The 23,751-nt window shown below is 43.6% G+C and overlaps 1 protein-coding gene across 10 annotated transcripts in view; it reads right to left on the reverse strand.

Moving 5' to 3' along the window:
• Positions 1-23,166, reverse strand: part of Pde8b (phosphodiesterase 8B) — a 226,297-nt gene extending 203,131 nt beyond the window's left edge. For 3 of the 10 annotated variants that reach the window (NM_001374006.1, NM_001374005.1, NM_001374007.1), the window contains exon 1: positions 22,899-23,054. In NM_001374006.1, coding sequence (NP_001360935.1) covers positions 22,899-22,925 — 27 coding nt within the window. In that variant the 5' untranslated portion in view covers positions 22,926-23,054. Of the gene's footprint in view, positions 1-22,898 lie in introns of all 10 variants that reach the window. The other 7 variants (XM_011244649.3, XM_006517594.4, NM_001346782.1 and 4 more) reach the window with 6 other exon arrangements.
• Between the last annotated feature and the right edge of the window lie 585 nt (positions 23,167-23,751).

Genomic DNA, 23,751 nt, shown 5'->3' on the forward strand with positions numbered 1-23,751 from the left:
AGCTGGACCCTCTGCCAGTCAGGCTCCCACCTCCACAACTGCATGGCCAACTTCCTTCCTTCCTTAAGTCTCTTTTGCAATGTTCCCTACTCCACGTTTCCATCCGCAACTCCTATTTAAAACTTTATTCAGCCTTCGTTCATTTGTCTGTGCCCCTCCTGAATCCCCTTGGCCTGCAATTTTTCTAGTTTCGTAGCATATGCCACCTTCCATTTTACTAGATAATTAGCTCACTTGTAATAGTTACTGTCTATCTTCTCTCACCAGAATCTAGGTTCTCCATAGGCAGGATTTTTCTAGTTTCTTATTTATTTTTTGATCTCATACCTTTGTTGTACCAGTGCCTAATATATAGCCAGCTATGCACTTGAGGTGGTTAGAATATGCATGGCCCAGGGAGTTGCATTTTTTGAAGATGTGGCCTGGTTGAAGGAAGTGTATCACTGTGGGGTGGGCTTTGAAGCTCCGCCCAGTTCAGAAAAGTAAGAACTCTCCTAGTAGCCTTCAGATGAAGATGGAGAACTCTCAGCTCCTCCTGCACCATGCCTGCCTGCACACTGCCATGCTCCCGCCTTGATGATAATGGACTGAACCTCTGACCCTGTAAACCAGCCCCAATTCAATGTTGTCCTTATAAGAGTTGCCTTGTTCATGGTGTCTGTTCACAGCAGTAAAACCCTAACTATGACAGTACTCAAATATTTGTTGAATAAAAAAATGAATTGTTTCTTTGCCTTCTCATCTCTGAACTGTCACAAGTCAAAAATTAAAGGAGCGATTGTTTTAAATAGAAAATTTCATGTTCTGTGATTTTAGTTTTTAAAGTCAATGAATGTGTTCAACTTGAAAATCTTCCTTTTAGAAGTAAAATCATCTGTGTAGATTGTTTATCAGTGCTAGTTATGGTGATGAAGTGTGAAAAAAATCCATACATCAAACGCTAAAGGAGCAGCCCAGCGAACTGTTTAAATGAAAATTAGATTAGAAAGCAGTATAATATACACATATCAATTACAAGTATGGGAAACTATATGTAATTATTGAGGTTCATAAGTGAATGTCAAATATGATCTAAAACTTGCATTAAAACAGTCTAAATGAATTAGTGTAATGTTACCTAATTGTCTTCTTTTTTTAAAAAAAAATGGCAAGTTGTCGTTTATAGGCTTTCGTTGGTAAATTTTTCCATCGAATCAGCAGAGAGATGGTAGGAGAAGAACCCCAAGAATGTGAAAAGAGATGAAAAAAGTAATGGATACATAATTACAGGGGAAACACAGAACCAGACCCACAAAAATACTCAGAGTGAGAGACAAAGAAAGACATAAGCAGACATTTTTAGGGTGGAATATTCCTGGCTAGTGCATTTATAGATGCAGCTTTTCCAAGAGGGAAAAAAAAAAAAACTTGTATTTTTAATTATGCTTGCATCACTTTTTCGATATTTTTTTTTTTTTTTTGCCAGAGACCAAATGAAATTAAGGAATGGATTTGGCCCATAGGATAGTTCTTTTTTGCCAATTGTAGAAAATGAAAACAAAGATGATGAGGGAGGAAAGTCAGTGAACGTCTCTGACTTCCTTAGGTCAACATCACCAAACTTGCAGGGCAGTGAGTACCAGACCCCCATGAACAAAAATACCACAAGGAAAGGTTGGACCAGCTCCCAGGAAGAATTCTATAATCCCTGTGCTCTTTGTCTCCAGGTCCTCTTGGCCCAAGCAATCAGGCTATGAAGGATGGAACATTCATTTCCAAATGTCCTGTAATGTACATTTCACAAGAGTGTCCAAGACATAAAAGGATATTCAAATGAAACTCGGGAAGAGCCCACTCCACAAAGGAGCATCCGCAGTATTCAGGGAGTTAGGGTTTTCAAGAAACAACACAGCATAATATATAAGGTACAAGGGCAGCAAAATAAATGGTACTGGTGTTCTTTTCTGGTTATTATGATAATTGTGAGAGGCTTGCAAGAGAACGAGGATTGCTAGCTAGACCCTGATGAGGGACTTACTAAATCAGAGGAATCAGTATGAGCAAAGAGACAGAGGCACATCTAACCTTGATGGAACTAAAGTCCATGAACACACTGGACAACTAGACAGTGACTCCTGAGCCAGGGACGATAAACACAAAGAGGGAAGAGACAGAAAGTACCCGGTGATGAAATTGTCTTTCTGTGTAGAAGATGCCTATATGCTCTGCTTTCTTTACAGAACTGCCCCTGTGTGACAATCTACATTAACAAAATAACTCTATTTATTGTCTAGCTAAAGATGTTTTCCAAGTGATAAAGTCTTGGCTTCCATTAAATATTGTTCCTTTAATATTCATATATAGTACTTGAGATTTTAGACATTCTGAACCAAGGTACATAATTTTTATTTATATAAAAAAGTTACTGGTAAGATCAATATATAAAGTAAGGTGTAGCGTATATTTGTGAATGTGCAATGCATTTAAGTGTAAGATTTCCTAAATGCCTCATGAGTAAGGTTTGCAATCCAGGTTTGTTTGAGTGTCCTAGTTTGTTGTCTGTTGTTGTGTCAAACATCATGACAAAGCCAACTTAGAGAAGAAAGGGCTTACTGCATCTATTTCACCTCCATCACTGTCAGTTATTAAGAGAAGTCAGGGCAGACCCTTGGAGCTAAGAACTGAAGCAGAGGCCATGAAGGAACACCACCTATTGGCTTACTCCACATAGCTTGCTCAGCCTGCTTTCTTAAACAATTCTTAAACCACTTACCAAGGATGACACCACCCACAAATAAGTAGCCTCCTACAGACTAGTCTGTTGGAGGCACTCTCTCAGTTGGGTTCCCTCTCTCCAGATCACTTGAACATATGACAGGCTGACAGAAAACTAATCAGTAAATTGGATGCTGTTGCTTAATCCCAACACCGAGGTAGGAGAACTGGTTTAAATTGAAGGCCAGCCAATGCTATATAGTAAGTTCCAGGCCATCCTGGGCTACAGAGTGAGACTGTGTTTGAAAACAAGCAAGCAGAAAACAGCAAGCAAACAAGTCTAGGGTTCTAAGCAGGCTCACCCCTGCTGGGATGCACATACCTTGACAGGTACACCATTTATTCCAACACATACCATAATCCACTCATTCAGCAAACACTGAGACCCTACTATGTATTATGCTAACTCTGCACCAGAAAATAAGAAGGAAAGAATCTCAACTTCCATGAATTTAGACCATTGGGGTGGAAGATTAGAAAGATAAACATTGAATTTTCTGGGTGTGGTGAGGTATTTAAGAGTGTTGAAATATGTCTAAGAGGCCTGGCATGCTGATATACACGTAAAACCTCAGCTCTTAGGGAGCAGAGGCAAGAAAATTGCTGTAAACACAAGGCTGGCTTGGTGTCTAGAGTGAGGTTCACACCAGCTAGAGCTTCACAGTAAAACTCTGTCTATAAATAATAGATAAATAGATAGATAGTAGATAAATTTGATGTGATAAATCCTGAAGTAGGGCTATAGATATTTTCTCAGAGAAGAGGACATTTAGGCTAAGAATATCAGAAAACATTATGAAAATAGACTCTCCCTTCACTTGTTTTTCATCTGCATACCTAGGACACTAAGTCCTACCACTAGCCAGGGCACCATGAGAGATATGAAGAAGGACATCTGACAGCCCAGGCAGGAACACACATATGTATATACAAGTGTGTTCATACTTACCATGAGATTAAAACCCTAACTCAAGAGAGAAAGATGAGTTTGGGTACAGAGAACTAGAATATGTTACCAAGAAAATAGATAGGGTGTGGTTCCTCGAGGGGGGGGTGGTTGAATAACTAGGAAAAGGGGCATTATTGAAGATGTCCATGAAGACCTAGAGGTAGCAACACTTGGATTCTTGAAGAGCAATAAAAATAGAGGCTCAAATGCCTTGTGCTGAACCTGCTATGAACCCCATAAGGAATGCACCTGTACATACAGTGGATGCTTCCCCCAAGGGTGCATTTTGTGGGGTCCAGAAGTTTGAGTCTAGAGACCAGAAAGTGTCCACTCAATACCAGTGCTGACACTTGTCCCCAGAACAGGACTAGAATATGAAGCAAGACATCAAGAAGGTCTTTTACATCTACTTCTGGGCCTGAAGAACTTACCAACTAGGAAGAATAAACAGTATTGTTTTAAAGACCAGAAGAGAGCAGAGAGGCAGGTCAGCCTCCAGGTACTCCAGGTCAACCAATGAGTACGTGGCTCACCCTTTCCCAGTGAGATAAAGAAAGTCATCTCTTTGCCAAGACTTCCTTCCATGGGCTTCCCTACAACCAGGCCCACCCAGGGATGTTAGTTTCTTGCGTCCTGTTTGGATTGCTAAATTCAACCTTTGAGAGTTTTGCTGTGAGAACAGCTTTTCAGCCCTTGGAATTTCACTTCATTACCAGTTCCAGGTGCTGGAAGATGGCAGCTCAGCCTGGGAGCCCTGCATTAACACCTCCTATGGATATTGTATCTTAATCCTCTTGCTTTGGCTGCTAGGGAAGTTTTAGAAGCCTTCTAACAGGAAGCGTCTAACTTCTTGGAATCTGACATTTGCTCTGCAGCATGGCACTTCCGGTGTTATATCATTAAATGTCTCCAAGGCAACAGTAGCTGGGGCATGACCGATAACTTCTTCATACCTCATATCATAGACAGAAATAGATTAAGTCACATGGAAGGAAGCTTTCCGGGTTCTCCAAACCAGTGGCAAGCAAACTTTAGCATATATCAGAGTGGGCAATCTGCTATTACACAGATTGCAAGACCAAAGAATGTGCGTTCCTAACTCCAACCTGAGTAACAAGACTGCCACTTATTTGAAATCGCACTTTAAAAACCACTTCTATAACCAAAGTAGGATATTGCAAACAAAAGCAGTGGCTGGAGCAGAAGTCCTCATGTATAATAATTGATTTTTCTGGGACACAACTTGTGCTTGAAGCTTCCAGCTTCCCTCCACAGAGAATTGCATTGAACACTATCCAATGAAGGACAAGATGGGAGACTTGGGGTGTCTCCAATCACTCTTTCTGAGCTCTGGAAGTCTGCAGAGGACTGGTTTACTCACAGAAGTCAATATGATATTTTTTTATACACAACAGCAATGGATTCCCAACTGAGCATTTGATTTCATTTTTTTCTTACTATAAATGATCCAAACCCAGGAGGACAAGTCCATTGAGGTGTTTTAAGGACAATAAAGTTTTGTTAAAAGAGGCCTGGGGTTGGGGCAGAGGGAGTAAGGAGATTGGGAAAAGAGATAATATAAATTTGGCGAAGTATATAGACACAAAACAGATAAAAACTATTTCTATAATACTAGCCACCATGTGGGAACGGCTCAGTAGCAACAGCTTTGAACTCCAACTCCACATGCCTTATTTCTGCGGGTTGCTCTTGTGTTTGTGTCTTCAGATATGAAATTTTTCAACACCTCTTTTCTGTTTACCATTGACCTGAACTCCCACCTAGTGTATCTAATTACTTGCTTTCTCTAAGCATTGTGTCACCCACTTGTAGAAGTTATAAAAACCCAACATAAGCCTTTGGCAAAGAAATATGGCCAGTGCTGTGCACGGCGCAGTTCTCACTGAGGTCTCAAAGCTTTTATATCCATGAGTCTATTCCTGTTTAAATCACCAGCTGTTACAAATGTTCCTTCCCAGGGAGTCATAAGCCATGCCTACCCCTCCCTGTAGGTCCCAATGACCAACCAAGCTACAACTCCACCAAAGTTTACTCTGCAGGAACCAATGAGCCTGTAGGGTTTACTTACAGATCATAAGGGGGGGAGGTTATTGGAATATGGGGGTGCTCCCCTGCAAAAGCTCACACTAGAAAGTCTTTACCTATGGGGTAGCCTGCATCCTCTTAGTCTTCTCCAGTCTCTATATTCTAGCCACTCCACAAGGCCAAGTGTAGTTAGGGTAGAGTTTGCATACAACAGGTGGTAGGAACTCACAGGTGAGGGCCCTGGGATTTAGGAAGAGATGTAAACACTCAACAAGCCCAGCTGGAATGATCTTTTGTAAGTAGGCACAGCCAAATGCCCCAAGATTCCAATTGTTTGGCTAACAGGATATTCCTATACAATACCAGCATAAACATTGCCTTAAACACGTGTTCACACACACACACACACACACAAAACTTATACAGACATATATACACACTCACACACACACTTGCACCCTCACACAATTCATACACACATATACACACATTCACATTTACACTCACATATACTCAAATATACATACTCACATACACAACTCACACTTACACATGCATCCTCTATGGATTCTTGAAACAAAAGTGACTCATTGGGACACATGTGATATGAGAGTCGTCTTTGAATGACTCCAAGGAAACAGCTCCTTTGGACACAGCAGAAAAGTGACACATATGGACTCACAGCAGTTGTGACAGCATGCACAAGACCTATACAAGCACAAACCAGATCAGATGTCAGCACAGAGAGGGGAGCAAGGATTGAAATCCCACCCCCAGCCTTGAAACTATTGGCAATTGTTACTGCTGTGAGAGACATTTGATTTTCTCTAGGTGTATAGTCCCTGGCAAGCCAACTGTGCTCCGATGGTAGACCACTCTTCCATGAAGATGTGGACAGTAGAGACTGGCCTGTAGTGGGAGAGATGGAAGGAACAAAGCTGGGTGGATAAGGAAACAGGACAGGTCCAGGAAGAGCTTAAGGGAGAAAGAATGGAGAATATGATGAAAAGAGAATATGATCAAAATACATAGTATGAAACTTTAAAAAATCTAATCAAAAAATGTAAAAATGCTAGATTTGAGAGCTAAAACTACAAGACTCTTAAAAACTTGTAAACCCCGCCCTTAGAGGTATGAGTTCAAGACTAGCTTGATAAGACTAACTAAAAAACAATGTACTGAAGTGCAGATTCAAGTAGCAACACAGGTTGGCCTTGTTAAAGGAGGCAGATAAAAGGCCACAAAGGATGGTCCATTTGCACCAAATATCCAGTCTCTGCTGACATATCAATCAGGTAGTTGCCAAGCTTTGGAAATTCAAAGCATGGGATTTCCTTTCAGAGTGATATTTTAAAACAGCTGGAGCTGGGTGGGAGTTGTGGTTACCCAGTGTTGTGAAGTCAGGCGTATTTCATCAGACACTTTAAAATGGCGACTTTGACATTATGCATGTTTTATTACAATAAAGCAACATAATTCCCCACTTCACTAGAATAAAAGAAAAACACCTATCAGCGTCTAATAAATGCAGGGGGAACATCTGACAGCTCCCTCCATATGCTTCATATCTAGATAAGAAATCTCGATAAATCTTTTATTAAAGGCCCTTTCTTCCATCCACAGCATCAGAGAAGAAAGAGAAGGCGTGATCAGTAGCATCCTTAGTGGAACATTCCTCAGTGCCTCTCATGTCAAAGCATAGGAGTGCATCACCTCACACCTATACTAGAGACCCTGACCACTGCACTAAAGCAAGAAAAGAGAGGAGACCCAGGCTAGACAAGGATCCTACAGAAGCACACATGTATGCACAGAAGCCCCTAAAAACTGCAAAGGAACCACCAGACCCAAAAAGGGAGTTCAGCAAACCTCAGGCCACGAGGCCAGTAAACACAGGTCACCTGCTTTCTATATACTACTAATGAGGAATTGGGAAATTGACATGTTAAGTGCCATTTATGGTGATGGTGAGAAGCACAAACCTTTCCCTGCGACTCTCTTTGCTAAAAGCTAAAACACCAATAAAAAGGTGTGGGAAACCGGGGTTCGGCTCATCAAGCTCCGCTCAGTTCCTTGGCAGCTGTGTTGTTGTTGCCAGGACAACCAACAAAAATGGTTGGCTCTACTTAATGCCATTCCGATCTAGAAACTGACCAAATGGTTCTAAAACTTGTGTCGAGTACAAAAGATCTACCATAACTCGGTGAATTCTGCAAACACAATTGAAAGATGGAGCCTGCTTCTAAGGTTGAGTAGAAAGCCACAGTGAACAAAGCAGACACTGGTGGTATGGTGACAGACAAACAGGAAGATGGAACAGTATACTGTCCGGGTACAGCATCACTCGTCAAGCCAGCTTCAGCAGCACTTCCATGGAACTCACTGGGAGGATAGAGTCTGTCAACAGTGGCGCAAGGCTGACTGCACATGAAGCGATGGAACAAAGTAAGCTCATGAGTAAATCTTGCCCTTACGTTACACCATGCACAAACATTAGCCACATGGGTCATAGAATTCAGCAAAGAATCCGAGGCTTAGAAACTTCTAGAAGTAAACATAGATGTTTACAAACGTGGAGTTGGCAAAGATCGCTTAGGGGGGAAAAATGTAAAAGGAATGTGTCACAGAAAGGAGGAAAATGTGTCTGGGAGGCCAACAGAAGCTTGGCAGTCTGTTCTTGTAAAGTGCCTTTAAGAGAAGGAAAGGGGGGCTGGAGAGATGGCTCAGCGCTTAAGAGCACTGACTGCTCTTCCAGAGGTCCTGAGTTCAATTCCTAGCAACCACATGGCGGCTCACAACCATCTGTAATGGAATCTGATGTCCTCTTCTGGTGTGCCTGAAGACAGTGACAGTGGACACATATAAATGAAATAAATCTTTCTTTAAAAAAGAAAAGAAAACGAGAAGTCAATGGACTGGGAGGAAAATATATCTGGGGTACATTTACCTCACAGGACTAGAGATAGGTGTGGGGACAGTGGTTGTCAGAGAGAGAGAGAGAGAGAGAGAGAGAGATACACCACACACAGAGACACACATGTGGACAGGCACACACATTCCTGCAAGTTGATAGTCAGAGGATAAAATCTAACTCAAAACAGGATGCAATTTTTAATAATCTCACAAGATCAGAAATAAAAATGGACATTAATCATTTGGAAAATGTTCACTGTCTGCCATCAATGAAGCAAATGAACTACTGCTGTGGCGAAAATGCAGTTGTTACATATTCTCCTATATGGCTACTTATATTGTGCGTTTTCTTGTTAAATATACAGCATTTACTCACTTTGTGTGTTTTCTTATTAAATATACAACACATTCACCCGAGAACCATGCCACTGCCGCTAGTCATTTCTGTCTAATAGCTTATCTATCTATAGGTGGTCAAGGCAGCCTTTTAAATACTATCCCTGACCTGGAAACTACTCAAAGGTCAATGAGTCCAGGAATAAATGAATTGTAGTACACACATACAATGAAAAACTAAAAGACCTGAATTGGCACACTTCAGATGTATGAGTGTGTGTGTGTGTAATACTGAGTGAAAGAGAGCAGCCACAAAGGGTCACATACGTGTGGTACTTTTCTCATTACCTAAGACCTGTTAAGAGAATGAAGGGAGGAAGGTTTCAATTGTTTGTGGTATGAGGTGAGGTGCAGGCCACGGTGGCGGGAAGGCCTGGTGAGGTGCAGGCTGCCATGGAGGGAAGGCATGGTGGCAGGAATGGCCCTTGGCTGTGGCAACAGAACTGGGGGGGGGGGCTGCTTGCTCACATTGCAGTGGCACAGGAAACAGAGATGAGAACAGAAAGCAGGGCAAGGTTACACACACCCTCTCCACGATGACCCACTTCCTCTAACTAGTCCTAACTTCCGTTGGTCCTGCAACCTCCCAAAACAGTGCTACCATCTGGGGACCAAATGTTCAAACATTTGAGCCTAGTTATTTATGGTGGGCATTTGAATCCATTACAACCCATGGTATAATTGGCATAGACAAATAAAGGCAACTGTGTCCACAGTAATAGAAAGACCAGTGGATGCCTCATGACTCTGGTCATGAACTGACTCTAAGAAGGCAGAGTCGATGGAACTAGATTATATCACACAACAGTAGTAACTGCACATTACACAACGAAATTCTTCATCAAAACTTAAGAATGGAACCAGGTGGTGGCGGTGCCTGCCTTTAATCCCAGTACTAGGGAAGCAGAGGCAGGTGGATGTCTGAGTTCAAGGCCAGCCTGGTCTTTGAAGTGAGTTCTAGGACAGCCAAGGCTATACAGAGAAACAAACAAACAAAAAAACAAACAAACAAACAAACAAAAAACCCTTAAGCATAGAGACCAGGTGTGATGGTCTACACCTTTAATCCTAGGTCTTGGGAGATAGAGGCTGGTGGATCTCTGAGCTGGAGGCCAGTCTGACTTTTACAGTGAGTCCCATGTCAGTACTACATAGTGAGATCCCATTTTAGAAAAATAACCTCATATATTATATACTTTGAAAAGTATGTGGTTTAGTTTATTGTAAATACATATACTTCAAGAAAAAAAATTTTTTTTTAACTTGCAGCATTTAACTGTTATAAACAAAACTATTATCTCCCCCAAGTCCCCAGTGGAAGCTATAATGCCTGATGAGCCTGTACTTAGAGAGGAGGCTTCAGCAAGGCAGTTAAGGTTAAATGAGGATAAGGAACCCTAATCCTCTTATAAAGGAGTCTCTTCATAAGAAGAAACACTGTAATGTTCACAGACACACACGTATGCACAATGCAGACATGCATGTGTGCACGTGCCCACACAACATGCACATTCACACACATGCATGCACAAACAGGCACTCATGCAAATATATGTAAATATGCAAATGCATACACACACATGCAAATAAAGTGTGTGAAAGAGCGAGACGGGGGGGGGGGGGGGGGGGGGCGGGGAGGGGGGGGGAGACATAGCAGGATGACGAAGGGTGTGCACAAGTCAGAAAGAAACATCTCACCAGAACACACCTATCACCCAGCAGCACCCAGCACCCTGGCTTTAGACTTTCAGTCTTCAGAACTGAGAATTTAATTTCAGTTGTTTAGGTCATCCCAGGGTGTGATATTTTGTTACAGTAATCTGTGAGGAGACGACACATCTCACTCAGCTCCTGAGCATAAGAAAATAACAACGGAGCACTCTTGTCAGAGTATGCATGGACCTGGAGAGTCTTCAGCCAAGTGAACATGTGCTGGATATCTTTTCTAGAATATGTGCTGAGGGACGTTCTAGTATCATTTCTACAGAGGGTCTGTGTGGAGCAAGTGGAGCATGCCACCAGACAGAAGAACTGGTCAGGTTGAAGCAAGTTCAAAACCCTGGTAAATCTCATAACTGAGAACGGCAGGGGTTGGAACCAACTCAAGGCCAGGCTCTGCCTATTCTGGAATGTGTAGCCATGACACCATCTTAAGAGGGCCATGACAACCAGTCATGTAGTGACAACACCTGAAATCCTCTCCCATGCCAATAGAGCATCCCTAACATCTCAGACTGAGCCAATGGGAAGCATCTACCCCTCGATCCCACCGTACACCCAAAATGTTTACAAGGTCCTATACATAAAGTGCAGGGGTTATTTCCCCAGGAACCATCTGAGAGTGGCTGTTCTATTGAACTGTAACACTCCAGAAGAGTTTTCTCTCCCCAAGCACTCATCGCTGAACAATGGCTCTGCTATGCAGCCACATCCTACCACTGGCTTACTGGCTCCAGCTATGGCTTCTGGCTGACCACCCCAGCTCGCCACTACTGCTGCCATTAGCACCTGGGCTGCAAAGGCAGTGAAGAGCCCCACCTCATAGAGTTTATGACTTTTGGTAGTTCCAGCCAGGCCAGAGCCCCTCAGAACCTTTCACTCTGGCTGGGCTAGAGACCCTCGGATTGCATCCTATCTCTCCTGAGCAGCCCACTTGCTGCTCTCTGGCATCCCAGCATTGAAGCACACAAGACATGCAGCCAGACAGGTCTGAACAACAGGTCAAATATATTGTTCACAAGTTAGACCCAGAAGGATGATGAGAACAACTTGTAAAAGCATCTTGGATACCAGGCAGACTCCCTGGAAAGTAATGTCCCAGGAGACCTCTGTGTCTGTCACCCCTCACTGTCAATCAGGCCTTGGTGATGCAGTTGCTCTTGCCTCCTGCTGACTCTTGCTTGGCACTGGACTGTGAGTTGTAATAATCCATACACTCTTTCCTCCCCATGTTGCTTTTGACCATGGTGTTTGTCATGGAAACACAATGAAACTAGAACAATGCACTCTCCTCTCTCCCGTTCATCCCTTGTACCAAAAATGACTTCTGGAGGGAGGGGATTGAGAGATGACCCAGCAGTTAAGAGTGTTTACAGATCTTACAGAGGGCCAGGTTCAGTTTCCATCATCCACACAACAGCTTACAAACCACAAACAGCTCTGGCTGCAGGAATCTGATGAAGTCTACTAGTGTCAGGGCACCAGGCACACGCATGGGACACATATGTACAAGCAGGAATTCACACAGACATAAAATAAAGCTACGTCTTTACAAAGTAACCCATCTGATTCATTGGTTTTCATTTTCCCACTGGTCATGATTCAGTTACTATGAATAACATTTTTTTTGTTGTTTTTTGTTTTTGTCAATAAAGCACAGTCCCCCTATCTCTCTCATATCTTTCTGGCTCTCAAGGTTTTAGAACTCCAGGGGAAGGAGTCCTTCGTTTTGACCATGACATGGTGGACTGTTGCCCTCAAGGTCTGGCTTTAGCTCTCTCCAGATGACGGTCACTCTTGGTATCAGCCAAGAGTATCTGTGGCAACTCACAGAGAATTCATGGGGCTATGAACAAAAATAGAGGTAGCAAACCTGACCAATGGAATGAGGTAAAAGTTCACCTCGTGTTAGATCTGGGGAGGACTTTGGAGAGAGAGTCTATCACCTTTGACCTTTCTCACATGTAAATATATCTTTTATTCACATGATGTAATTGTTGTCTCCGGATGCTGCTAACCTAGACCTGGTCCTGAAAGCTTCTAGCCTTGTACCATCCTACCTAGGCCTGGAATGTTTTCAGCCTCTGTGTACTGCTGAGTTAGCTCACCTTTTCTAGTTCTCTCTGACTTCTGGCTGCTCTGCCTCAAACTCCTCTTTATGCTTACTGATTCGATCTGGCTTCTCTCTTAGTCTCTCACTTTTTGCTCTGCATGGCCTCAAACTAACTCTAGACATCTGTTTTAACCTTCTGGCTCCTGCTTATTCTCTGGCTCATTCTGTCTTCACATGTGTCTAGCTTGTTCTCTTTTTAACCTGTCTCTGTAAAATTTTCAAGATAAAAGAGACTACTCTGTGTGTGAGTGTGTGTGTGTGTGTCTCCCTCCCTCTCCCTCTCTCTGCCTCTCTCTCTCTTCCTCTCTCAAGTAACTTTTCTCTCTTCTCGTGAGAGTTAAATACATCTATTCTGTCAAATCTTTCTCTGATTCATCCCTTTGTCTGCCCCTCAATTAGACATCACTTTTTAAAATGAGTATTTCCTTCTACAAACTAAGTTTACCTTCATTGTTTGAGATTAAAGGTGTATATTAAGGGCATTGTTTGGGATTAAAGATATATACTAAAGGCATGCCTTTATTCCAGCCAGAGGGCTTAAAGGTATGTGCTAAGGCTGAGCCACACCACAACTAGAAACAGCTTTTTTCAGCAAGTAAAACAATCACAGGGTTCACAGTGATCAAACATCCTGCAATACTCACCTGCAAACATTGTTACACCATTTAGGAGACTGAATTAGAACCTAACTATGCTTTACCATCCCTGCCACTGCTACCATCCTGGCCAAAGGCACCACCATCTCCAGACTAGGTTCTGGCAGTGGTCTCTTAGCTCATCTTTTTACCTAGTACCCCAAGATATCCTCCAGGACTTTCTAGATGAGCACCTGTGATCTCAGCCAGATGCCATCACTTCCCATCTGGGACCATAAGGTCTCCATAGTGTGGCTTTCTGAGAATGGTTGCTTTCAACCCCACTGCCTCCCTTGCTGTTGCTCCACGGCCTCCCTGTTTCACCTCAAATACAACAACAGCTCCTCTAGGACCTTCACACCTGCTGTTACTCCTGCTTGGAATATTTTTTTTTCCCAAATACCCACACGGCTCACTCCCCACTCCCTTCAGCTCTGACCTCAAATGTTATAAGACAAGGGAGGCCTTCACTTCTGGCTGTATCCAACAGGACAACACGGCTCACACGTTCCCGGACAGTCCTTGCAGCTGGCTCTTGTAATGTTTCTCTAGCATTCACCGCACCTGACTCTCCCTTTCCCCATCTTCCCCACCTCTCTTGACCTTTTCTCCACACTGTAAGATGGAGGCAAAGGAGATCCTACAGTCTGGATAAGTCCCTCTAAAGCAGTGGTCCTCAGCTTGTGAGCTGCAACCACTTTTGAAGGGGAGGCTGAATATCAGATCCTGCATTTTAGATATTTATGTTACGATTCATAATGGAAACAAAATTACAATTATGAAGTAGCAATGAAATCATGTTATGGTTGGGGGTCACCACAACATGAGGAACTGTATAAAGGATCAAGGTATCAGGAGGATTGGAAGCCGCTGCTGTAAAGGCAGGAGGAGAGACTGGAGAGGAGAGGACAAGGTAGTACAGCTATACCTGGACAGAGTCAAGAAGCCATCTGACAGGTGGGATCAAATGACAGTTGCCCCTAGCCTCCTTCCTTCCATCCTTCTGCTGGGGGCTTCATTTTTACCCCAAAAGCTTCCTTACCGATGCACCCACCAAACTGGGGGGAAGTGAGTGGCAACCCATTAATGCCTCAGCCCTGAGGTTACCACACGGGGCCTGAAACAGATGCAGAACCTTGTCTGTGTCTGCTGTAGTCAGACAATATCACTGCAGACCCTATGTGCTGTGACACACTGTGTCATCCTTCCTCCATGAGCAGTTCCCTTCCATCCCTTCCTTTGTCCTTCCCTACAGTCACTCTCCTGATTCAGATATTGACCAAGCCACTTCGTTCTAGGAAATGGCCAACTTAAGGAATGGTCTCCTCAGAGTATCCTTCAATAGGCATGTGAGCTAGAAAGCCAACCTTCTAATCCTTTTCAACCCCTGTTCTCTTGAAGAGTTAGCACCTTGTGGATGTCACCAATGTCTCCTGCTGGCTTATGGTTCTAAGAGACCAGGAAATCTAAAAGCTGGCACCTGATTGGCTTCTGGTAAGGGCGTTCTTGCTGTTTCATAGCATGGCAGAGGGCAATACAGAGCAAGAATACCAGCTGGAGCCTCTCTTCTTTATAAAGCCACAGTTCCACCATAGGGGACCAGAGCATCACAAAAGTAGGAAGCTTTCATGGAGTGGGTTGGTGCCCATGGTCCACCCAAGGTCATTCTCTGGCAGCCCCAGCCATGGTTCAACAGGACCAGGTGAAGCAATGTCCGCTGCTCAAGGGTACAGACAGAAAATCTTGGTGGTGTTCACACTGTGTTAATGCTACATGCATTCAGGAGAGGAGCCATGTTATTCTTTGACCTATACTTTAAAAGATAGATCAGAGAGGGAGGCCCTAGTAAAGACTTGTTGCAGAAAGCAGTCACCAGAGTCTCTTAACTAGGGAATGCTGTGCAGAAAGGTGAGGTTGGAGCTGCCACAGAGTCCCCAACCAGGACAATGCTTAGTGAAGCCATGGGAGTAAGACCAAGACTCTGGGCTAGAGAAATATATTTCTAGGGATAGAGAGATGGCTCATCAGTTAAGAGCACTTGTTGCTCTTACAGAAGACCTAGCACCCACACGGCAGGTCACAACTGTCTGTAACTATAGTTCTAGGGGTTCCAGTCTCTGTGGGTACTGGCCCTTCGGGAAAACCATATCATAGGGGCAGGCAAGCACTCATATACATACAACCAAGTAAATGTCTTCAAAAATAAAGGGATTTCTTTTCTTTGTAAATTACCCCATCTTGGGTATTTAGTGGCAGCAATACAAAGCAGTGTAACACACACACAGAGAGAGAGAGAGAGAGAGAAAGAGAGAGAGAGAGAGAAAGAGAGAGAGAGAGAGAGAGAGAGAGAGAGAGAGAGAGAGAGAATGGGAATGTCTATATTGTATGACTTGGTTGATTTTGTAGTCCGTGGCTGGAGGGTAATTTGCCTTAAGATTAATCTTGCTTTGAGTCTTACTCATAACTGATTAAGATAAGACTCCGGACTTTAGACTTTAGAGTTGGTGCTGAATAAATTGAGACTTTGTGGGCTATTGGGATGGAATAAGTGTAACTCACATGTGAGAAGGACATGAATTTTGGAGGCTAAGGGGGAAATGGTGTGGTCTGAATGTATTCCTCAAAATACATGTTAGCAATTTAATCCCCAAATGGATAATAACATAGGGAGGTTGGCCCTTTGTAAGGTTCCACCTCATGGATTGATTGATTGATTGATTGCAACTATTAAAAGAGTTTACAGAGGGAATTGTGCCACTCACCATGGTTTTTATCCCTTGTACATTGTGAAGACATGGCCTTCCTCACTCTAGAGGATACAGCAGCAATATGCCACCATGCAAGCAGACAGCATCCTCGCCACAAAGCCCAATGTGTTGACATTTTGATCTTAGATGTTTCAATCTTACTGAACTATTGGAAATATAATTTTGATATTTATAAAGTTTCCAATCTTGGACATTTTGTTATAGTAATACAAATAGATTAAGACATGTGCCTTACCCCTAAAGAGACACTCAGATCTGGGACATGTTAGTGACTACGTCACAAGTCAGAAGGCTGAGGCCAGACAATACCATGCCAGAAAATGTATACATTGGTGTATTGAGGTGAAGGGACACCGCTTGTGAGATGGGGACGCTGGTTCTGGTTCTTGCCACTGCTGCTAGATTTCATCACATCTAAGGCACACGGAGATGCAAATCTCCATCACTTCTTGTATCACTAAGAAAAATCCTTGCTGACCATTAAACAATATGATAGCCTAAGGACGGTCCTAGAGAACTAATCCTACTGGTTTCTCATTCTTGATTATTTACATCCATCCCAAAGGGTTAGGCAATTTCTCCTGCCTTCCAGTTACCTGACATCAAATAGATAATCCTCTTGTAGACACCTCAATAACATAACTTAAATCTAGCCATACGTACTTGTAAGCTGCCTTTCTTAAAAAGCTTGTACTTTGCAAAATAGACTAAGGAAACAAAGCTAAAATTTCATCATTCCTTCATTGACAAATACTTACTTTATCATTACCAAATTTGTACCCCATGTTCTATTTCCTTGACGCTCTGAATAAACAATGACTTTCAGTTTTAATGTCAAACTACAACAGAACCTTTTGAAATAACTGTCATCAATAATTAATCAACAGCGCATCCCTTGATAGAAAAATTCAAAAACAGGAAGCTAAAACCATCTACACATTCACAGACAAGGTGAATCCTTTGCAGCTATTGCCTGGCTAATAGCCGTTTATCAGCTGCTGTCCAGCCAGCAGCGCGGTCACAGATCCATGCTGGTGATCCATTCACAAGATGCAATGAGCTTCACCATTGCCCTTACCTAACTTTACAGTAGGAGCTGTGTCCATAAACACAGTGTACACAGTATCTATGGCCTAATGGGACGGCTCTCAGACTGCCCACAGTGCCAGTCTTGGTCTCCCTTAGTCATGCATGCACACAGTTGCTACCACCAGCAATAGAAGGTGTATTCTTGATGCACTTATTAAATGAAACCCTTTTGAATAATGCCCAGAAAAATTGGAAAAAATTACATTTTTTGTTTCAAAATGTGAGAGCAGGGGATCAGAGAGATGGATGGGATATAAAGAGGAATGATTCTGTGATACTTTAGAGATTTACAGGACTCCTCCGATAAACATGGAGTGACTACATCCCATCACGTGTCATTTCATAGAAACAAAGAATTATGGTCCAAACTGTAATGCCCCAAGTCTACTGAAGCCCGGGTCCCTAAGTACTTCAGAAGGAGACTATATTTGGAGGCAGTCTTTAAAAAGGATTAATATTAAATGGAGTTATTAACATGGCCCTTAATCCAATGTGATTGGTGTTTGTGTAAGAAGAGATCAGAACACAGGCATGCAGAGAAAGGACTAGATAAAGGGCAGAGAGACGGTTATCTGTAAGCCAAGAAGTGAGGTCATCAGAGCAGCCAATCCTGCTGGGACCTTGATCTTGGGTTTTTAGTCTATGAGACTAAATTTCTATGAGGAATCAATTTTCTCCTATGCAAGCCTTTGGCACTTTGTTATATCTGCCTCCATACACTGATACAGATTGCTGTGTATATGGCTGCCTTCCCTCTTCCTCCTCTCCCCCCTCCTCCTCTTCCTCCTCTTTCTCTTCCTCCTCCTCCTTTCCCCTCTCCTCCTCTCCCCCCTCCTCCTCTTCCTCCTCCTCCTCCACTGCTACTACTACTTCTTCTTCCTTCCTTCTTCTTCTTCCTTCTTCTTCTTCCTTCTTCTTCTTCCTTCCTTCTTCTTCTTCTTCTTCTTCTTCTTCTTCTTCTTCTTCATGGACTTCTCTGTGTCCATGTATCTGAGTAAGGTCCATACAACTAGTTCTGGCCAAAGCACAGAGAAATAGAAGAACTAAACTTCACTCTTAAGCAGAGGCATTTAAAGATGGTTGTTAATTTTTGACCGCGGCTGTAATCTTCCCTGCCATAAAACCATCAAGACCACATGTTCTAAAGTAGCAGAGTCACAGGGTGGCAGAGCTTCTGCCAGCCTGGCTCCCTGAGAGTGTGTGGAGAAAGCACTCTATCATCCAACTTTGGACATAGAGTGTGAGGCGTAAACCATTTATTTAATCCACTGAAATTGCAGAGTTGGTTTATAACTGTGACATAGCCACTTCTGACACACAAATCTGCCTCACATAAGCCAGGCTGCCAGAGTGCTTGGAGACCACGCTAAATTGTTATTTGAGCAAAACATTGCCAGTGGCACAAAGGTGCTGCTTAATTCTTAGAGGTAACCGACAGATGTCTAGCTGGACTTAGGGCTTTCTCAGTGGGAGAAAACTCATTCCTGGTACTGCAGACCTGGCCATGAGCACATGGCAGGAGAGGACATGGTCCCCAGGACAGGACATACCACTGTCATTTTTCTAAATTGATATAGGCTCTAACTATATTCTAGATACGTATCATTATATCCACAAATAAATGCAACTGCTTTTAGCAGCTAAAGAGACGAGACTGCTGTAGATATTCATGACTGGTCAAAGGGCCCTAACTGAGACATCTACAATACAACCCCTACATGAGAAGTTCAGGGAACATCACAGAAGAGGACCTGAAAGAGCTTATGAGCCTCAGTCCATGAAAGAACAACAGGAGACAGTGTCTTCTAGACATGTCAGGGAATTTATGCTTGTGACTCTTAACGATATGGGTGCTCACACAAGACCTGCACAGGACCAAACTGTGACATGCCAACATAGATGGGAAAATATTTAACAAGGCCTTAACACTAGATGAAGAGCTACAGATAGAAGAATCAGTTTTCTTTTGAGAGACACCCCTAATTGGTTTCCATTTTTCCATAGTCAGCCCGAAAGATAAGTGCATCAGGGCAATAATAACTGGATTCAGTAGATATATTTAATAGTGTATGTACATGCGCACATAGACACAAAGTAGAAAAAGAAGTCGTACATTTAAGAAGGACTGATAGGAGCGGAGGAGGAATTGGAGAACAGTTTGTAAATTATGTAAATTTAGTACTCATGTATAAAGTTCTAAAAAATTAAAGTTAAACAATGAAGTTATTTCTGTGTATAAAATACAATCTTATACAGACTATTTCACCTGTTCAACTCCCAATTGCATATATTTGCATAATCTTAGAGTTGGAAAAGACTTTGGAAACTGACAGATCCTACCACCTGTAGGTCAAAAGAGTATTCATGAGATCCCTTCAGATCAAATGATCCACCAAAGTCCAAAACTACATCAGCAGAAGAACTAGACCCAACGTCCAAAGTTTGGAAAGGCATGTGGTTCAAGTACATACGTAATAGCAACTGTGCTTCTTCACATGGTTATCTCAACACTGGGAACTGACTTGCTAGAAATAGCTGAATAGGTGCACAGACGCACACAAAGATGCATATGTGTAAATAAAAATCCACAGTGCTAGTAAAATATCTGCCTAAGTAATCCAAGTGCCCGGTCCACTGGGAATTGTTTAAATAGATGATGGTTCATACCCCTGACTCAGATGCACATAGTCAAAAAGGGTTCAGTCTCTTCCGTGACATAAAATAATATCTATGTCATTTTGATAAAAACAAGAAAAGCAAAGATGAAGAAACGTCTCACTCGTGAAGGATATTTTACCTTCCATGCACCGAGGTATACGCATGGCCTTTCTACCTTCAGTCTCTCTGTTCATTCCCCCTTTACTCTGCTTAGTTGGATCTTTGTAACCAAGCCCAGCATGCTCGGCTCTACCATCCACCAGCTGTGTGATCTCCATGCCTCCCATCTGAAAAATTCACAGAAACAACCAGCCCTTCCACCATCAGGGATGGAGAGCATTCCCTGGGAGCTGCTGACGGTTCAGGACAACGCACACTGCAGGTACATAACTGATGTCCACATCCCAGGACACGCTGGAAAACTGGAGGAACAAGACTTCCTGTGGCTGAAACCTGGAGGAACAAGACTTCCTGTGGCTTGGGTTGAACTTACTTTACCTCTTTTATTTCTTTAAAAATTATTCAATTAGCCGGGCAGTGGTGGCACACGCCTTTAAAATCCCAGCACTTGGGAGGCAGAGGGAGGTGGATTTCTGAGTTTGAAGCCAGCCTGGTCTACAGAGTGAGTTCCAGGACAGCCAGGGCTACACGGAGAAACCCTGTCTTGAAAAACAAATAATAATAATAAAATAAAATAAAATAAAAATAAATTTTAAAAAATCAGTTAAAGAGAACCACTATGAATCATTCTGCTAATTTCTCATCCTGGAAAAAGAAAAACAAAAAACGCAAGCATTTGTTTCTGTTTTTGTTTTTTTAAAGTAGTGCTTACACTACTCATCTCTGGTAATATGAGGCATTCCAATAGTCAATGCTGCTTCTAATGAGAATTTCACTATTTCACTACTGAACTGATAAACTGCTCTTCTGAGGAGGCAACATTGAGTCATTCCCAGCTCGGTCAGTTGTGTGTGTCAGGTGTAACTGAAGGTGCACACACCCGTGTGAGATACACAGCACACTGTGTCTTCTCTCCGGGACCCTCTCCTCAAGCCTAGGGGAGGGTGACCAAGCTGGATCTCACAGAGAGGACTAGGTCTTTTCCGAGTTATGTAGCCATTTTCCAGGTCAGCCAGACCTTCTGGTAAGGTCCACCCAAGTACTCTCTGAGGTCTAAAGACACCGGTGACTCAGGTCTATTTCCACAGACCATAATAAGCCTGAAACCTTCCTGTGACTTTACAACCTGGAATCAAAATTCACTATCTCTGCGCACCTGATCCACTGCCTCTTCAGACCATACATGCTTTGTTTGGAATTTAGTACAAGCTGTGGCAAGACTGCAAAAAAATGAGAAATCAAAGATAGGCTGTCTCTGAACTTGGCAAAATCCTGTCAGAGTACCCCGGGCCTAAGGGTGCCCTGTAAGCCACAGACGGCCTGAGGCTTCTTGGAGCTGGAGAGCCCTCACTCAGCTCCTCTCATCCCGGTTCTTCCCACCGCTGATGAGTTATCCTTCTTCAGTTTCTACTTCTTGGAAAACTGAGAAACTTGGAAAAACTCTGTAGAATTAAAATAGCCCGTTCAAGGTCAGTAGGGCGAGCAAGCAAGAACTGGCAAACGGCAAACTGGCAGATTATAACGCCTTAGAGTGCAGGCCCTCTGCGCCCCTCTCTCTCTCTCTCTCTCTCTCTCTCTCTCTCTCACGCACGCACGCACGCACGCACGCACACACGCACGCACACAGCATCCTAGGTAAATGTTTTTCTTGACTGTCTCCAAACAGAGTTGGAGGAAGACTGTCTTAGAGAGGCACTGCAGCTTTAAGCTTCAGACTGTCAAAGAACCTTCGAATGCCAAACCATCCCATGCACTGGAGAGAGACCCAAAGTTCAACCTGAATGATTTTAACGTCCCTGGTCCCAGTAGCTCGCTGCAGGAGCCTCACGGAAGGGTTTGCTCAAGCCCTCGACCTGGAACAGGTAAACCAATGTATACAGGTGGTCACAGGTACCCTGAAGGCATTAGAAGACTGTAGAAGATTTGAGATCCTTTATTTAGTAAGACTTTTTTTTTTTAAGGCTGGCGCAAGCCTCACCTCTCACAAGACTAAATGTGGTTGGGTTAACTGTTGTCTCCTTCTCAAAACGCACTTAGCCTTGAACCAACCCCTTCTTCTTTAACCCAGCTCATGGTCATTTTCCTGTGATACCCCCCACCCACCCGGCCCAGGGCATTAGGACAGTCACAAAGAGCTTCTTCTCTCCCAGGTACCCTGCTTGCCTCCCTTGTACACATATATCTTCTCGCATTAGACAGGATGAGACTCCTCGGTCCTCGAGAACACCTATGCAGGAAATTGCACTGGGTCCGCAACAGCAGGAGGCGCCAGGCACACATGCAGGCACCTACACCTGCCCCTATACCATACCACGGGAGGACTAAAGCTGACTTGCCTGGCTCCCTGGAAAAGGAGATAATCTTGCAGGGCCTTTGGAAACACAGTCGAACAGCAAGGGGCACCGCACCCGGGAGAAAAAAAGAGCGTGGGAACAGCGTGCGTGAGTGCGCAACAGGAGGGAGCAGCCAGGCAGGGAAGCAAAGATCGCTGCCAAGCCATGCATAGATCCGTGTGACAGAACTATTACTATTAGAAATTGCAAGGCGGGCACTTAAAGCACTTCTGGTATCTCCCTATAGAGGAAGATGGGAGCCAGTTACTAAACATGGAAAGACTGGGGGTTGGGGAGGGGGGGCGGGGGGAGCGGAAAGGACCTCCTCCGCACCAAAGGTTCAAAGCCAGGGGAGGGATCAGTGTGCCCTAGGACAGCGATCTGCGGACAGTGTACTGGGCTCACCTGGCGCACGCTCTGCTGCTGGTCCATACCCGCTGCGATCCCCAGCTGCTGTCCCAACGTGCAGGTGCCTGTGCCCCTAGCAGCAGCCGCTCATGGAGCGCACTAGACAGCTGTACCTTTGCACCATTAACCTCGCTCTCTCTGCAAGAAGGGTCTGGTCGCTCCAAGGGACTCTGCCTGCCAATCTCCTCCACTGCCTTCACTCCTCCAAAGGTCCCAAGGCCGGCGGGTGCCTGGGTCCTAGCGCCCCTCCGAGGATGTTGATCCCCGACTTTGAGTCGCATAGCTGCATCCTGGTTACTGGACTCTGAGCAACGCCTTCCTAGAACTCTTAGGAAGTCAAATCTCACTGGCATTTTGGAACATGGTGTCTTTCTTAGGACTCGGGATTCAGGTTCTAAACACCTGCTAACCTTAGCCAGGGCTCTCCAAGATCCCCCTCACTGGAGCTCTATCTCAAAACAAAAACAAAAACAAAAACAAAAACAAAAACAAAACAAAACAAAACAAAACAAAAAACAGTGGATCAAGTTTGCCAGCATCTCTCAACCCAAATTTGTTTGCATGCTCCCCTAACTCCATTTGTTATATTTTGGGTACTGAAAACAGTTAGAATATGCTACACGTGTGCCTGAATTATCCCTGAAGTGATATGAACTATATTTTCAGATGTGACATGTTTCCAGAGAATAAATTAAGAGAAAAGTGAGGAAGAAAACAGAGGGAAAAATGTCAGGAAATGGAAACGTCTCCAAGTCCCCTTTCCAGTGATCTATAAAAGACAAATGCTAGACATGTCATTTGTTTCTTGGAGTGTGGGGTTTTCTAGAAGAGCTCTCAAGAGATGCTAGAT

The sequence above is a fragment of the Mus musculus genome, chromosome 13 (assembly GCF_000001635.26).
Source record: "Mus musculus strain C57BL/6J chromosome 13, GRCm38.p6 C57BL/6J".
Taxonomy (NCBI): Eukaryota; Metazoa; Chordata; class Mammalia; order Rodentia; family Muridae; genus Mus; species Mus musculus.